The 18,030-nt window shown below is 38.7% G+C and overlaps 2 protein-coding genes across 5 annotated transcripts; one reads left to right on the plus strand and one right to left on the minus strand.

The window, feature by feature from the left end:
- Positions 1–349: 349 nt before the first annotated feature.
- chek1 (checkpoint kinase 1) lies at positions 350–6,277 on the minus strand. 4 transcript variants are annotated; one of them, XM_086012425.1, is made up of 14 exons: positions 6,083–6,277; positions 5,897–5,962; positions 5,219–5,333; positions 5,010–5,118; positions 4,704–4,768; positions 4,548–4,617; positions 4,193–4,381; positions 3,798–3,902; positions 3,648–3,731; positions 3,045–3,129; positions 2,799–2,967; positions 2,405–2,536; positions 820–921; positions 350–741 (listed from the first exon to the last, which is right to left on the minus strand). In XM_086012425.1, exons 2-14 carry the CDS (start codon positions 5,959–5,961, stop codon positions 646–648), a joined length of 1,386 nt encoding a protein of 461 aa, XP_085868551.1. In that variant the 5' UTR covers position 5,962; positions 6,083–6,277; the 3' UTR covers positions 350–645. The 4 variants fall into 4 exon arrangements, with proteins under 4 accessions (XP_085868551.1, XP_085868553.1, XP_085868550.1 ...); XM_086012427.1 differs by lacking the exon at positions 820–921; XM_086012424.1 differs by having other exon boundaries at positions 3,648–3,902.
- Positions 6,278–8,567: 2,290 nt separating this feature from the next.
- LOC147133375 (complement factor B-like) lies at positions 8,568–17,901 on the plus strand. Its single transcript, XM_086057267.1, has 18 exons — positions 8,568–8,691; positions 8,859–9,065; positions 9,149–9,334; positions 10,749–10,925; positions 11,639–11,725; positions 11,891–12,030; positions 13,165–13,309; positions 13,405–13,536; positions 14,467–14,577; positions 14,657–14,791; positions 15,026–15,123; positions 15,221–15,353; positions 15,581–15,719; positions 15,798–15,874; positions 16,536–16,636; positions 16,711–16,840; positions 16,912–16,961; positions 17,379–17,901. Exons 1-18 carry the CDS (start codon positions 8,571–8,573, stop codon positions 17,553–17,555), a joined length of 2,346 nt encoding a protein of 781 aa, XP_085913393.1. The 5' UTR covers positions 8,568–8,570; the 3' UTR covers positions 17,556–17,901.
- Positions 17,902–18,030: the final 129 nt, after the last annotated feature.

The raw sequence follows: 18,030 nt of genomic DNA on the forward strand, positions 1-18,030 counted from the left end.
CCATTTTGTCTCCTGTCGACTGAAAATGACATCACAACTGCTCACAACGACCAATCACGACTGACTTGTTTTCTGAATCTGAGCCGTGACTGTCATTGTGAGCAGTTGTGATGTCATTTTCAGTCGACAGAAGACAAAATGGCCGCCCCAAGAGATGTCTTGAAAATTTGTGGATTAACACTTATTCCACAAATGCAATATTTATCAGAATGCCCCGTTTCAACTAGTGGGCTTGCATAGCAACATATTCTTGGAAAAAAAAGTTTGGGTTGATTTCCACTTTAAGCCTGAAATTTACAGTCTGAATCCTCTTAAAAAAATCATTGTAATCGTAACACAGATTAGCATGAACATTTAAAAAATAATTTATTTAAGATTTTGCACAGGAACTTGAAGCAAGAATAAAACGGTCTTCTTAGAGGCTTAACAGAGATGTAATCTCTATCGGGATTGTTGATTTACAATGTTTGTATTTTTTCTAAAAACAAAACATAACAACAGGAAGTGGGTAGGACTAACACAAAACAGAACAAACGAGAACACTGAAATATATAACATTAACATCTCCATAGAAACAGGTACGGCCTCCTTCACTCTCAGTGTGAATGTCAGTTCATGTTTGTTTCCCGTCACCCGTGGCCTCAATCAAGTGCCAGGAAAGGTGATCTTCTGAGTGCAGATGATGTCGCCCAGCTTCTGCTTTATCTTCACGAAGAGACGTTTGAACTCCAGACCATCCCCCTGAACACACAAAATGATGACGAAATGACACCTTTTGTTCTGTTTCGTGTAATTCCTAAATTATAGTCTAAAACCCACCTTGGACAGCCTGAAGTCTAAAAGTACTTTCTGATTCATATCAAGTAAGTGGACTTTGAAAATGAGTTTGTTATTGCGCTTGTCCAGTGTGCTCACAGTCACCTGAGGGACAAAGAGAGGTTAAAATGTGTTTAAATAAACACACATACATTCCATGTTCGAAAATCTTAACATTGGTTTACCGACGAATGTAAACATTGAGGGTGCCAAGAAGGTGGAAGTAGATTCATTTGCTAATTGGAGAGGGAATCTTGTACGACCACAGCAACGTACAACAAAGAGAGGCTACGTTTACGCTTTATTCAAGGTGGTCCTGGCGGCCCCTTTTCAGACCACAACTGGATGAGTAAATGTGACAAGCCGTGATTGCCATGGACGCCCGGTGAGATGTTGAAACTTTCAAAACTTTTGCCACGGCAGCCACGGTACGGATAAGAAACAAAGCTGTAGTAAATGTGGAGAACGCAACTAAACCTGACAGTAGGCCTAACACAACTGGGAGGTGGGTAGTTTTGCGGGGATGGGAAGCATGATTTGGTACAAGGCATGGATTAGTAAATTAGTTCTTGACAGACAAATATCATATTGTTAAACAGTTATTGAGTGGCAATTTACATTGCTCCCCAAACAAACAGGTGCACAACAGGGTTATAATAGTTTTGGAGTTGATTGCATTCGGTTAGTATTAATTAGTTTATAAAACAGGTTTGTTAGTTTTCTTTTTTTTTCAAAAACACTTTATTTGTGTTTAGTTTTTATTAGTTTTAGTGTTAGTTTTCTTTTAATATGGAAAACCTGTTGAGTGCAAAATTAAAAAAAGTCACTAATTGTAATAACCTGGGTGCACACCTATGCTGACACAAAGGAACACACAAACATTAGCATGCAAACGAACACTTGAACGCATGCAGACAGACATGAGCATGCAGACACACATTTAATGACACAAACATAGGGAACCTCACTCCATTTTTCCACCACTTTGTTTTCCTTTCATAGCTTGTTTTGAGTGCTGTTGCAACTTGTTTAAGCAGCATTCTAATGGCGCCCTCTGCTTGTTGCTGCCGAGTAGTGAGAGACTATACTGTAGAAGACATAGCAACTGCACAAAAATGACCACACTAATATGAATTATGAGACAGCAGATAAGGGCTGCTCCATTATGAAAAAAAAATATTAATCATGATTTTAGCAACAATTGAAATCACCATTATTCAAAAGATCTTTTTTTTTTTTTAAAGAAAACAAAATGATTAAACATATGTAAAGTCAAATAAATTAAAGTTCCTTTTGGACCACACAAAATGTATAAAATGTGTTATGATAAAATTTAAAAAAGGTGAAAATGTATCAATTCACATCTGATTTCCTTGTGTAAACAAACAGTGTGTTGATATAAATGTATATTAATTTTTACGATTATCCCAATTTTGTAATCGTGGAGTGTAATAATGGTAATTGTACTTGAATTTTGATTAATTGCACAGCCCTACTGCAGATTAATACTCCTAATTTTCTTGCTAATGTGCTTCCAAGTAATCTAATTAAAATGAACACGGCAAATAAAGCACTTGCGTACACATACCTGATTGCTGCAGGTGAGTTTGTAGCAGAGGGCCAGGCTATCGCAGGCACCTTTTAGCGAAGTCAGAGAGGTGTCAGCATTGACGGAGGTGAAGAAACGCGTCATTCGGCGCACTAATCTTTGCCATGGTGTCTGTGTCCACAAAGGAGAGATTTGAGAATGAAGGCGTCAGTTTTAGTATTTGTTTTTTCCAAATACATGGAGTAATTGTGAAGTGCAAGCTAAAAAAAAATAGGTCACCAAATATTGTGTAAATTAAATGACAATTCCTAAACACCTGTCGACATTCCTTCTTCTGTAAGACTGTACAATAATGCTGAACTAAAAATATTTAAAATAAACACTGCTCTAGATTACAAAGAGAAAGAGGAGAATTAAAGAATTTGGGAGTCACCTGACTGGCTCCCGGCGTTGCCAGTAACTGACTGCACAGCAGCATATGCTCGGGTTTGGTCGGCTGAGAGAAGCTGACCTGACCGTCTGATTGGCCGATCAGCAGCATGGCTTCCCAACCTCCTACGGCAAGGTCGGGCTGGGAGCTGGACAACTGTATCTTGTCATCACTGCACAGACAATAAATACCTTAATGTTGGCATTAGGAGCACACAAAAAAAGGTAGCTAAAGAAAAGAAATATTTACTTGCTGGCTCGAGGTACGACTTCAACATCGGATCGGTGGTGTTTGTTGGCACCAGAGCTTAATGAACCGTGTGGCTCCTTTACACCTGCATAAAATCATTATTGTAAACGCAAATTGAACTGTCTTGTTAAAAAGGAAGTCAACCCAAACATTTTTTTTTTCAGAATGTGTTCTATGCAGGCCCACTAGTCCAAACACGACATTCTGATTAATATTGCGTTTGTGGAATATGAGAAATGTACCCGTTTTTAGCTCGGCTCACCTGTTCTGAGCCATGATTGGTCGTTATCTGAGCCCCTGAGCAACTTCGATGTCATCTTCAGTCGACAGAAGTGACAAAATGGCCGCCCCCTGAGCTAGCTAAAAACGGAAGAGAACAGGTGAGCCGTGATTGGTCGTTATCTGAGCCCCTGAGCAACTTCGATGTCATCTTCAGTCGACAGAAGTGACAAAATGGCCGCCCCCTGAGATGGCTAAAAGTGGGTGCATTTTGCTACTTAATTTATATTCTATATATGCAATACTAATCAGAATGCTGCATTTCAACTAGTGGGCCTACATAGAACATACATTATTCTGGGAAAAAAGTCCTTTAAGACCTACCTTGAGTGAACCAGCGATCTTTCTGAATGTCCGCAATGGTGATGCGCGCTTCTGGGTTAGCCAACAATAACTTGGACAAAAAACCTGACAAAAAGAAGACCAAGTGACACACAAAGGGGACAATGCATGATTTGCACATTGAGGTCTTACAGAGAGGCGCTGGCTGTATTTTCTTCCAGGGGGACAGGTAGGTTTTCTTGTTGAGCCAATCCAAATATTCTTGACAGATTTCAGCGGGTTGGTCCCATGGCAGTTCTGGGAGGAGGGGAGGGGGGTAAATATGTTGGTACATATGAAATTACAAATATAGTTAGGTTTTATTGTAAAACTGACTTTTTATACAGTAATGTACTTAAATGGTGGTATGGCTTGGCAATGGTAGCAAATGGCTTTATCTCGCTTCTAACAGATTGATTTCGATTAATTGCACAGCCCTCAAACAAGTGGTCAGCCACTCATAAGATCTAGCTGCCGAACCCCGCCCACTGCGCCACGGTTCAATTGGTTTCAGGGCGCATCACCACTGTGTGCGGTGGGGGCCTCACCTCCAGCCAGCATTGCAGTCAGCACAATGCCACAAGACCAAATATCTGCAGGTTGAGCTTTGTACGTGGTTTGGCTCAACAGCTCTGGGGCGACGTAAGGGAGAGTCCCGCAGAGACGATTCAACGGACGTTCCTTTCCTTTGAAGCGAAACATCGTTGCGAGGCCGAAATCGGTCAGCTTCAGGTTGTCTGGAAGGCCAAACCACAATAGATAAAAATTAGACGAATACATGCAACCATTTTTTTTTGTTTTATAGGGCTTGTCGTCTTGATGGTGGAAGGTGAGTTAGAGCGTATCCAAGTTGAAATTGGGCCAGAGGCAGTTGCATACTCATACGCAGTAACAGTTTCTTACCTTTGTCATCCAGCAAAATATTCTCTGGCTTTATGTCTCTGTGGGTGATGCCAATTTTGTGGAGGTACTCCTGCAACAAGCATCAAGTGAGGATTCACTCATAGCAGAAACAAGGAGGTCACACAATCAACACAGATAAAAACGTGCTTCTCTCACCACAGCAGCTACAAGTTGCTGGAAAAATCTGTGAGCGTCTTTCTCTTCCATTCCAACATCCGGCTCTAAAGACAGATGTTTGATTGGCGGCATTTATACGTTTATTATAGGTGGATGCACAATGTAATGACAACTGATACAAGAGCTGCCTTTACAAAATAAACCGGTAGTAAATTAACTCGTTCATGTACTGTAGGCTTTTAATGGAGGAGAGCTTTTACGGTGCTTGCAAAAACTCATTTTCGAAATAACTCTATAGTTTAATTAAAATTAGAATTAGTTAATTCGAATTAATCTGCGTCTCACCAATTCGGTCGAACAGCTCGCCACCTGTGCAGTACTCCAAAAAGAGGTAGACGGTAGTTCCTTCCTTACGATGGCCAAAAAACCGCACAATGTTGCAGTGCTTCAGCATCTATAAAAAAACAAAAAAAAACAGGGCAAAAATAGATCCTAGACTTATCAATTGACTTCACTGAAATGCTTCACGGATTGCATCGGAGGTCACATCCTGCCTTGTGCACGCAGATTTCCTTCTTGACATTTTCCGCACACTCTTTAGCCTGCAAGGTGTCGATCACTTTGACTGCGACCGCCTCCTCCGTCTGTCTGTTCACCAGCAGCCTCACTCTAACCACATGGACACAGAAAGGAACATCACAAAATCCAAAATCTACAGAAGTGATTCTCAGAGTAAGGTACTGGGGGTCCCTCTAATGGTATGTGAAAGAATAACTGCCCAAGTATTGGTCAGTTTTATTTACCTTTGAAGTCCAAATAATCAATCTTTAAGAACAGTTGTTCTTAATTGTTGGGCACAATACACTTTACCTAAATCATTATTCCAGTATGCCTTTCCTATTACAAAAACATATTAGGTTAAAAGAAGTTTCTAACTTGTCAAGTGCAAGTGGTTTGTTTATATGGACCTTGTTATTAGCGTTAGCTGCCAAAAAGTGAGCTCCAACTCATCTGCGACCATGAGGGAAAGAGTAAAAGTTAAATACTAATAGATTGTTGCATATTCATAAAGATCATTGGAGGACAATAAAAACTTAAATGGGCTTTCGCCATGCAGTTAGAGCATTGTTTTTTTTATCGTCCACCACGGCACAGATTTTGGGGGAAATGTTCATAAACGATCTGAATTTAATTAATGGTGCAATAGGTGACAAACAAGAAAGTATTCATACTCTCCATAAGCTCCTTCACCAAGTGTCTGAACAAGATCCCAGTCCTGCACAAACGGCACCGCCATACTAAGAACAGAAACCAACATTATGAACACACTCGTATCTCGAAAGCTATAATAATATTCTCATCATCTGTAGCATAACAACCAAAATAAAGTTTGCATTGCTTCGTTAGCAGCCACGTACCTGCAAATCCAGCAGTGCTTCCCAAGTTTCCAAGTCTAACTGACGCTTAGGTGACGCATGTAACACACACAGAAGAAGCCACTGTTGTAAGTCAGCAGAGGACCAGATTGGCGCGCTGTTGTTTTGTGAACCTTTACTTCCGCCGTGTCGCCACTTCCGCTTCCGCTTATTTGCTCCCGTCTATCTTCCTCATTGCGGTGCATTCGTTTGTAAACATGTAGCTAAGCTTTTTTAGGGAGAGGTCGGAGGTGGGACTATGACGTTTCTTGGTTCTAAGGGATGAAAGATATCAAAGGCATGAAAGAGATTTGCTTTTTTCGTGCGATATAAAAGCAGTTACTTTAACTGATTCAGTACCATACTTTTTCAGACCCATTGTGAAATTACATATAATGATTTAAAAATGACAAAAGTCTTTTGTTTTGGAGTGTATGACTAGCCTTCGTTTCCTCCATTCCTCTCCTCATTTTCATAGTTTATTTTGTGTGCCTAATATTAGATTCCCCCTTGTTATAACCTATTTACTGTCATTTAAAAACATGTTCCCATGAATCCGCATTTCGAATACAACATAACGCTTGAAATTATAGGAGCAAAGTGGTGAGTAGAAAATCTCCCCGGAAATTTCCACCCTGTTAGGCTAAATTATTATGAAAGTAAACTTCACCGAAAACAAACATCACTAATTTGTTTAATCTTACCAATACACTATTCTTTTGTGAACATCCATCCATTATCTGAACCGCTTTCTAAAATTCACTAATTGATAGAGCAAAGGTTATTAAAAAAAAAAATCCACCCTGTTATCTTCCAGGGTGGATTTTTTTGTAAATAATCCAGGAAATTCTATGAATTAATATTAATAAAAGTGTTGTGAATTCCACCCTGTTAGTCCCCCCACCCCTGTTAAACTCCTTTCCAACCTTAGTCATATTATTTTTCCATTACTTAACAAATATATAAAATATTGAGCATGATTTTATATTAATTTGCAGAATTGCAAAGGATTAAAAGCATATGTGCGTGTGTGTTGTTTTTGTTCTGGGTTTTGCGCAAATCATCCATTATTTATGATTGTGGTAAATCGGGTGCACAACAGAGAAACTTCTCTATAATTCTTGCTTCGTTTTTATTCAAAGAAAAAAATACCAATGGAATAAAGGACACACAAGATATAAGAAAAACTAGCGTTGTAAATATTGTATATATGATATTGACACATTGACCTTGTCTATGTCCCTATCAATGCTCTCATACTCCCATGTCTGAAAAATCCAGCCCTAATTATTTTTTTGGGTGCTTGAGCTCTACTAATACAAGTTCCTTAAGGTAAGATAAAATGTTATAATTTAATCTTAGAAATGTATTTCAGTTTTCCAAACGTTATCACAAAGGTGCAATAGACAAGTATGTATGAAAAACAATTTAACCGTTTAACAATCACATGGAAAACAGTAATTTCTCTCATAATTTGAGAGACCGTCAGGTACATAATTCACTGGGAATTACCTCTAACACTCTCTGAAATACTCTCACATACATTGCTGAAATGCTCAAAAAGGACTGGGAGGGTTAGGTAATGGGCTTTTTGGACTTCACTTCCTGCGTTACCTGTCAGTTTTTAAATGGTTGGTTTCTTTTTCCATGTTTTACTTTGCAGCACCGGATGAGGAGGACTCTGGGAATTCCTGGAGGGTCAGTTGAACCTGCGTGGTGTGCGATCAATACCTGGATCAGTGTGTCAACAAATCCTCGCCCAACTACGCCTCCATTTTTGGGAAATGATGAGGCTAGTGCAGTGTTTCTCAATCTTTATTGATCCAAGGCACATCTTTCAAATCGGAAAAAAACTTCACGGCACACCACTTATCAAAATGATTCATAAAAAGTACATAAAAAGGTTAATTATGTAACTGCAGTCATTTATTGGAAGAGCATTTCATTGTTTTCCCTGTTACTGTACATGGAAATTAACCCCCCAAAATGTATTAGAAAATATTATATATTTTTGTCAAAATAATACACATTGTTTAATTTCCCGCGGCACACCTGAAGAGATCTCTCATGGCACACTAATGTGCCACGACATACTGGTTGGGAATCACTGGGATAGTGTACTTTGGTTTTCTGTTCACATGGCGGGAAATACAGAATGAAAAGATGACCTATTTGATACAATAATATACGATAGACTGCATTCGTACAGCAAGACTAAAAACCAATTATCCACTATTGAAGTTTCATTCATCCAAATATTAAATTCCATTTCTTAACACAGAAATAAGAGTTACTGATCGATATTCCAGTCAAAAAGACTTTTACTTTCATTTTGACCGGCACCAATCGATTTCAACCTAAATGAATATGACTATGAGATATAGTGCAACATTAAAAAGTCCCTTGTCATCTCTGACAGTAATATTGATCTAATTCTATTTGTCCTAAAGTTAATAAGTAACTTCTTGATTTTGGCTCATCGCTGTGTGAGATGATAAAAGGCCATCTCCTGCAAAACATCTCATTTTTTGGTTCCTCGCTTGTTGAAGTTGCAAACATGCAGCTCTCTGGTCAGTGGATTGGATGTGCGGCACTTTTGTGTCTCCTAATAGGTGAGCTCAGTGTAATGTGACATTTTACAGCGTTAGAATCTTGATTGATCAAACGTGTTTTTTTAGATTTTGAAGTGTCCCAGCCTCTCAATCTGTGTTCAGATTTATGATAACTTTACCTGTATGTGTGCATAAATGCCCCGAGTGACCTTTGTTTTTCATTTTAGTTGGAGAAGTGTGCTGCGATTGTACCGAGGACAATATGCAAATAGAGGGAGGTCATTACACACTGACCAAGGGTCTAAATGCAAGCAGCATGCTGGTCTACCATTGTCCTGAGGGTTTCTATCCATATCCCTCCAGAAGGCGAGTGTGCCTGCTCAGTGGCACGTGGAGCGAAAAGCCCCAACGCTTTAAACCTCAGACGTGCAGGAGTGAGTACCACCAAGATGACGCTTTTCACCCAGTGCCTCACTCTTCTCACAATTTATCGGAATCCCTGTTTGTCTATGTATAGTGGTTGAGTGCCCGAACCCCTTCGTGCTGATGCACGGTAGCGTTTATCCTCCTCAGGAGAAATACTTTGCAGACAATGAGACCACATATGAGTGCTACTCCAGCTACGAATTGCGAGGCTCAGCCAGGCGGGTCTGCTTACCAAACGGCAAGTGGAGTGGCTCTACTCCTATCTGCAGCCGTGACTGTGAGTCTACTTTTCTTTTTACCACAGTGGAACCTCTAAAGTGGTCAATTCAACCATTTGCTGGGAATATTTGCCAAATTAAAGTTAAAACCATCATAAGCAATATCAGGTGAGACATCGGCATTTTTTTTAACCTCAGGTGGGTGCCAGTGATGTCAAAGAGAAGTGTTATGATAATAATAGAACCAAATATTGAATTTATGACATAAATGACAAAAGTTCTGGCTACTCAATACAATGACTCAATTACATACACAAACGTAATCTTACCAAAAATACGCTAATGTTCAATAATCAAAGCAGAATGGCAAATGACTACCACGAAAATGAGCTGACACATTGACAGAAATAGTGTTGTTTTTCTGTTGGCTATTAATTTCCTAAACGGCAAATACTGATGAAGCAACCGCACAGATCAATATGTGTTCTTATGATGCTTGCTGTTCCCCCTGCCTATTCGCGCAGCATTTGCTAATTTATTTTGTAACCTCCGCTATTGCCTGAAAAACTTGCCTATTCTGTTTTTGTCTTTTGGCTGTCTTGGCATCGAAGGACTATGTTGAATAAACACAATTTTAAAATGTATCAGGAGGGGTGGTATCAATTCCGCACAGATTTTCGCTATTTGCGCACGCCCCAATCTCTTATGAGTATTTGTATACTATATAAACGATTCACCAAATGTGGTGCTAGTATCGCTAGTGGTACATGGGCACCCTCTAGTGGTACGTGAAAAAAAATCACTGTCTCAGTAGATTTAGTTGTATTTACTTTGAAATGTTTGTTCTAAAACCTTTATTTGTGTTAATATTAACTTTTATCTGCTGTCCATTTCAATTGAATAATTTTCCAATATCTAAGCGCAGGGTTAATTTCCATAGATGCATATTGTTGCAGTGGTTTACAAGAATATTAAATCAACTTTACAAGAATTCAACCTCCATATCATTTTTGATGAATAATTGGGCCAACTATTCTACTGCATTTTCATTTGAATGTTGTTATTTTAATGTTAGCCATGACGGTGGTACTTGGTGTGCTACATATTTTTTTTAGGTGGTACTAAGAGATTTGAAAACCACTGCACTATAATACTATGTATTACTGTATACACACATAAACGTATGAACACGTACCTGTTTCTTTTCCATTACTTGTCTGGCAGTGATCGTTAAATGGTGAGTAGTTTTACTGTGTATTAGTTTTTTTTCTTAAAATACAGTTATGAACTTAATTGTGTGACAACGGTTAAATTTATGGGGGGTCAAATCCCTTTTACTCTATTTTCTATGGGCAAAATCTATCAAACTGCTTGATAAATCAGATTGCATTCCTCTTTGGCAGTTCCACTGTGTCAGGTTTAGTGTTCTGTATTTTTATTTGATTTTGGTGCATTTGAAATGATCACACACAGCAGGAAGTGATTGTGCCGATCCCGGGATCCCAGCTGGCGCCTTGAGAACCGGGAATTCATTCGGACTAGACGACAAAGTGAAATACAGCTGCAGCGGCACACTGTTTCTGGTTGGCTCCAGTGAGCGAGTGTGCCTGGAGAACGGCCAGTGGACTGGCACAGAACCAGCTTGCTACTGTAAGCCACACACTGCCACACTCACACAAAATATTTTACTTATTTCACCCAGCCTCAAACAATTTCTACACCCAGTAAATTTAGAGTATTGTTTTTTTTAATTTTACATTTTAAAATTGAAAACTCTTATCCAAATTGACTGTATCTATGACAGTGAATTAATTTAACAATGTATTTCCTATAGCTTAACTAAGACAGCCAGACAGGCATGTTAGCCATGAGTCCACTGTTCTGCCTATAAGAATATTATATTTATATTACGTGACTTGCTGGTATTTGAGTATAACGGGTAAACGGCATAAAGTAAAGGGCTAGGTCCTTTGGCCCACCAGGCCTATGCTCTTTCATTAGCGTGTTCAACCCCTTGTTGGAAAATGCAGAAGTAATTGTACATGTTCGAAACATCCTGTCCTAGTGTGTGACATCATGATACGAGTCTCAAATGACACAATACATTCTGAGTAAGCCAGGCTCAATAGTAGCGTCAGAAAGAGGTCATGGGCAGTAAATTGCTGATTGATAGTGATTCATTAGCTAGTTAGCTGACTAATACCCTGTGTACAAAATACCTTGTTTTAGCCTTCGCAACATACCAAATATGTGTATCCTTTTGGTTTTGTAATTAACACTGCCAGATGATTAAAAGCATTGTGAACGAGTGGGGGATGGTAATAAAAACATCCGTAATTAATTTGGTGTTTTTACCTCCTCAGACGATTATACATATGATACTCCACTTGAGGTTTCCGAGGCGTTTGGCAGCGCAATTAAAGGCAGCCTAACCACTTTGGAGCCCACAGGTAAGTGTAATGATGCCCAATGATGTGTTTTATTTATCACAATAAAATGAAAAGCTACAGTGTGACAGCATGATTATGCTCTGCGCATGGTTAAAACTCTATTTTTTCTGGAACACAATTGTTATACTGTAGTAACTCTTTAACTCTGACTTTGTAACCATGCAGATGACACACAGGAGGGCAGAAAAATCCGGATTTCAAAAACGGGAACACTCAACATCTACATTGGTGTGGATATTTCTGAGAGCATTGAAGAGAAATACTTCAATGACGCCAGGGATACTGTAACTAAGCTTATCAGCAAGGTAACAACAATAATAAAAATCACTTTTTCCCCCCTTGATTGTAATAAGTGAAACATTGCGAAGTCAAGTTTTAACGAGTATAATACAAGTGTGTATGTTGAAAATTGTAAATATTATCTCGATGATACCTACAACAGGCATGTCTTTTAATATGCTGAACGTCAGCAAATGTGCCCTTTTTAAGAGACGCAAGTTACATTGTGACTGCTTTGCTGATTGTTTTAAATCGGACAATCAGCAAATATGCTGACTTACAAAAATACCTTAGTGACTTAGTGGGTACCACATTTAATTAATCAGCCAACATTCTGAAAAATAAGAATACACGTGACTGTTATGCTTGACAGATTAGCAGCAGCATCACTTTCTTTTCATTTCATTAGCTTTGTATTCAAGTTGACTTTGGACTTTTTCTAATATGTAATTGTAATTTGTTGAAATGACAGTCACAAATCAATTACACGCATCTACAATGGCAATTCGCCTAGTTCAAACTTAATTTAGGATTTCAGACAAGGGACATGTGAATTGAGGAGTATTAAGGATATCTTGAACTAGAATAATGACTAGACAAAATGACGCAGCAGATTTCTGACCTGACAATTGTGGATAGAAAGAATGCAGTTGCAGATATTTGAAATGTTCTTTTTTTTTTTTGCACATTTTTTTTTTTTTAAATATTAAAAGGGCTTGTGTATTTGCGGGTATTGGAAAATTCATTTCACACAGGTGAATATCTCGTACAGTAAAGTCATGTAACGTAAGTTGCAGCATGTTTGGTGTGAAGCAAAGTGCCTGGCACACCTTCAGGAGCACATTTTGGCTCACTGTCCAAATAGCGTGTACAAACAGGGTCTGATTCCATTTAGCTGTCAGGGCAGCGTCCCATTACAAGTGCATTTCATAATGAATTAATGTACGCATCATAATCCTGGCTAGTGCTCTTTGGCCTGAGTCCCTTGGCATGTTTTCAGTACAGCATGCAGGATATTATTTTGGCAGATAAATGGCTCATTTACAAAGTAACACACGTAAGCAATTAGTGAGGATGAGGAACATATTTCCCGGCAATTTGCATGCACTTGTCTGCTCATTACTAAAGTTAATTGGCTTTTCTTTTTTCCCTCTGCACAGATTTCATCCTTTCCCATCTCTCCAAACTATGAAATAGTATTTTTCTCCTCCGAAATATTTGAAGTTGTCGACATTCTGGATTTTTTGGACGGAAAAGTCCAACTGAACGTCTTGAAGACAAAAGTGGAAAACTTTAAAATAGGCAGTGAGTGCACAACAAATCAGACCTATTTTTGAAAATGTTTTATTCTACTGCTTGGCTTTGAGGTTCTTAGTGTGTTTGTTGTTCCCCACTCAAAGATGGAAACACAGCCGGAACTGATCTCAACTTGGTCTTCATGACCTTCTTGGAGCGAATGGCGCTAATAAAGCAGCGAACAGGGGAAGAGGGCTTTAAGGAGCACCGTCACGTCATCATTCTTTTTACAGACGGTAACGTCATTCACCTCTGAAGTCCGTTTCAATATGTACACACTATTTGCAGCACTTTAATGAGAGGGGATATTTTTAGCATGGTGCTATAGTACCTGGAGTCAATCTTATTGAGATGTTTTTTCTCTGTGTTTATTGTTCGGTAGAAAACCTTCTTTTTTTCCATTAAAGGGTAAGTCAACCCGAAAATGTTCTTTACAATATATTCTATGCAGACCCAGTAGTTGAGACAAGGCATTTTGATTACAATTGCGTTTGTGGAGTATGAGTTAAGAAGCAAAATCCACCCATTTTTATCCATCTCAGGGCGGCCATTTTGTCACTTGCTGTCGACTGAAAATGACATCACAGTTGCTCGGGGCTCAGGTAACAACCAATCACGGCTCACCTGTTTTCTGATGCTGAGCCGTGATTAGTTGTTACCTGAGCCCTGAGAAACAGTGATGTCATTTTCAGGTGACAGCAAGTGACAAAATGGCCGCCCCTTGAGATCGATAAAAACAGGTGGACTTAATTTGTATTCCACAAACACAATATCAATCAGAATATCACATTTTGACTAGGAACATGACTAGGAGCATGGAACATATTATTGTAAATAACATTTTTGGGTTGACTTGTATATTGTCGGAGTCCAATATAGTCTAGAAAAACACTTATACATATAACTCAAAATAAATAACGATGGATTGTACCCGTAATTAACTATGAGATAAAAGGCTAACAGAAAATGGCATACAAAAAGGCCTGAGGGCAGCATTGAAAGAGTTTGACCAGGTTAAGCCAGAAATACTCATAATATACACTACAGTATCGCCACCGAATAATTTAGGGATACATTCGTCTTTTGAGTCAAATTTCAAGATCAAAAGTGTTATTTGTTCAAATCTATCTACCAAAAGGGATTAAGTGTTTTTAATCCACACACAGGTGCATACAACATGGGTGGTTCACCTGAGGCTACAGTTGAAAAAATAAAGAATTTGGTATACATGGACCCCAATTATAGGCAGAAAGAGCCATTGAGAGCAGAGTACCTGGGTGAGTAGGCGTTAGCACGAATGAATTTGAGTCCAGTCCAAATGAAAAAGATGCTCTTCATTTTGCATGATCCTTTCAGACATTTACATTTTCGCCATCGGGGCGCAGATCTTTGATGATGACTTGGAGCCTCTCGTCGTGGGCACGGGTGGCAACCATTACTTCAGGATGAAGGACATCAAAAAATTGCAAAAGACATTTGATGAAATTATCGGTGGGTTTTGGATTGATTTTTTATGTATTTTGCTTCCACAAGTCCTCGCCTCATCGAAGGACACGTGTTGAGCCAAGTGATCATTTCCTAAATCTAATCTGGAGCTATACACAAGATTTTAACATGACAAAAGGGCTCCTTTCTGACTGCTAAAGATGTCATCTTTTTTAAGTTTTTTTTTTTTGTAATGGTATTGAATGAAATGTTGACACTCAGTTTTTGATTCACTTTCAGATGAGGATGAAGTCAAAGGCTTATGTGGTCTTCACAAAGATTATGTCACAACTGAAAAAAGGGAGAACTATCCATGGGCGGCGTTGATTGTTGTCCAGGTGCAAAATAAAGACTTTTTCAGTTTTTTCTTTCCATTTGCTTTTCCATGGTGCCTTTGTGGACTAAATCTAATTTGTGTCTGACTGATATTTTAAGAACGGGGGTAGAGTGATGAAGTGTATGGGCTCCCTGGTGACGCCCATGTTCGTCTTGACCGCCGCTCACTGCTTCACGTTTGAAGATCTGCCCAAACACATCACGGTCGACATCGATGATGGACAGGGCAGAAGTAAGATGACCCCTAGTGTCCCTTCATCATTTAGCATTGTCTTCTAAAAGGATTGTTTCCCCCGCTACATCACGGTTCACCTACCATATCTCATGTTTATTTTTGTGGAATGCATCAATGGAAATTTGTTTTGTAGAAACTGAGATTTTTGGGGCAACTGTTTTTTTTATGGGATTTACTGTGTCCGATAACTCAGTTGCTCCTATTTCTTTCTCTTGCTCCGACAGCAAAAAGAGTTAAGAATTTCTTTTTACACTCAAAGTTCAACATTAGCGCTAAACTGAACGAGGGTGTGAAGGAGTTTTACGACTACGACGTGGCTCTAATCCAACTTACTGAATTTGTGAAAATCTCCACTCTGGTCAGGTACGACGTGATTCGATAGCGATTGAGAAAGTGACATTTGTGAAACCGATCGCAACATTGTCTTGTCTCCTTGTTTAGACCCATCTGCATACCCTGCACCCAGGAGACCAGTGATGCTCTACGACTGGTTGGTGAATCCACCTGTGCAGAACAAGGTAACTGAAGTAACAAAATCTGTTATTAAAATAACTAAATAATAGAGTTAATGATGCTAAATTCTAAATTGGCAGTGGCAATCTGCGGCCATCATTTGGCAATTTACTCAGGTGTGGTACGAGTTAGGAATTTAAGTGTTTGGTGACCAAAAGCTGATAAGCCCCTTGATTTAAAAAAAAAAAAAAAACTAATCAGATATTGCATATGAATTTTCTCATTAGTAAAGCGCTTTGGGCAGCATATGGTGCAAGGCTATATAAGAGCACTTCGTATTTTATACACATAAACATGTTACATAAACAGTGGTGATCAAAAGTTACTTGGATGTTGTGAAGTTTTACACTTCTTTTTTTTTTTTTTTTACTAATAAAACAAATGAACAAACAAAAAACATCAGGAGGAATTTATCAACCTGATATTCCCCAAAAATAGTGAGAAATATCTGGGGGAACCAAAGTGAAGTTACTAAGCAACACATTCCAGAAACATGGTGGATTTGATGTGAAAATTGCTAACTTTTTACCATGGAAAAATGTTTCAGTGGTAAGTGTGAGGTCATATTTTACATTCAGAATTATATTCATTTTCTACTAACTACATATCCTTATCCTTAAATCAGTAATGCTTAATTTTCTATAATGTTGTGGTCTGGAACTACAGAGCGTCTCCTATTAAAGAATATGGAGAAACTTACTTTCCTGACACGCAGCAGGTCCAAATGGGTGGATGAAAAACATGTGCACGCTAAACTTGGCGATAAGGTGAGTTGTTGACAAATTGAGCCAGTTGTTCCCTCTTAAGTTCCCTTGATCTGATTTGACCTTGCCCGACGCAGAGGGATGAATGCATTCAACATGCACTGGAGGCACCGGGAATCACAGCAAATAAAGCAGAGGTCCCCGTGACGGAAAACTTCCTGTGCACTGGTGGTCTGGCTCCATTCAGAGATCATATAGCGTGTACAGGTAGGCTAACTTTATGGCTTTTTCATTGTTTGAGACCTGTATTTCCCACTGACTATTGCCATTTGGGGTAGGCGACTCTGGAGGAGCTGTCTTCAAGAACTACGAGCATCGCACAGTGCAGGTAAGCCTTTCTGTCTTTTTGTTTCCTCACAAATGAACTAAATATGATTTAATGTACCGGTATATCCTTAAAGATTTTACAATTTGGAACCCGTGACCCAATATTTAGGGTGAAATATGTTTAGGTTAGGTGCATAGTTATCAAAACGGGTATTGTATACAGTATAATTGAGAGTAAAAATGTATTCAATTTACTTCTTGCCTTTATACTTTATACCTTTATTTTTTATTTTACTTTTTTCACTTAAATAAAGCAATTGAATCTGACTTTTACTTCTGCTTAAATACAGTGTGAGTGCGTTTCCAAGCTCTGCTGTACAGTAACTAAAGAACGTTCCACTTTATACTGTATTTATGAGGACAAAAACACATTTGATGAATATTTTTTTTAAACGGACAAATTCATTCTATTTTCCAGATTGGAGTGGTCAGCTGGGGAAGCAAAAATTTGTGCAAGGGCGGCGGTGTCGTCGACTCAGACCAGAACTCCCGAGATTTCCATATCAATGTCTTCAGAGTCGTACCTTTCCTCAAATCGATCCTTGGAAACGACAACCAGGATGAATATGCACCACTAGAGTTCTTGAAGAGCTAAATGCTGAATCGTCCCAAAAATGCTGTTATTTGATTTGTGGTTAGAGTTTATCCGAATGGGAGAAAAGGAATTCACATCAATATCATCATGCATGTTTTTAGTAAATGTAAAGCCGATATAGTATTTTGCTATTGAGTTCAGGCATACAATTGTGAGCAAGATAGAAAACATATATGAAGTCAAAGTCGTGGTTTGAATATGATTTTAAAATGCATCGTGCAGCAGGTTTATGTCATAGAATGTGTAGCAATAATTAGCATAAAGCTAACATGAATTGTAGCAGTCTCATTTCGATTGTTGATCTAATGTTTTATGTTCATTTGTATTACAGTATATTTTGAACATATTGGTCTTTTTTGTTACATACTCATGCTGATAAATGTTACCCGTTTTAGCAGTCAAACAGCTATTTATCCATTTTTAAAACACAGAAATCCCACGCAAGCAGACAAGGACATGCAAATTGCAGGGAGAT

The sequence above is a fragment of the Filicampus tigris genome, chromosome 17 (assembly GCF_054856515.1).
Source record: "Filicampus tigris isolate MCC_2025a chromosome 17, RoL_Ftig_1.0, whole genome shotgun sequence".
NCBI classification, from domain to species: Eukaryota; Metazoa; Chordata; class Actinopteri; order Syngnathiformes; family Syngnathidae; genus Filicampus; species Filicampus tigris.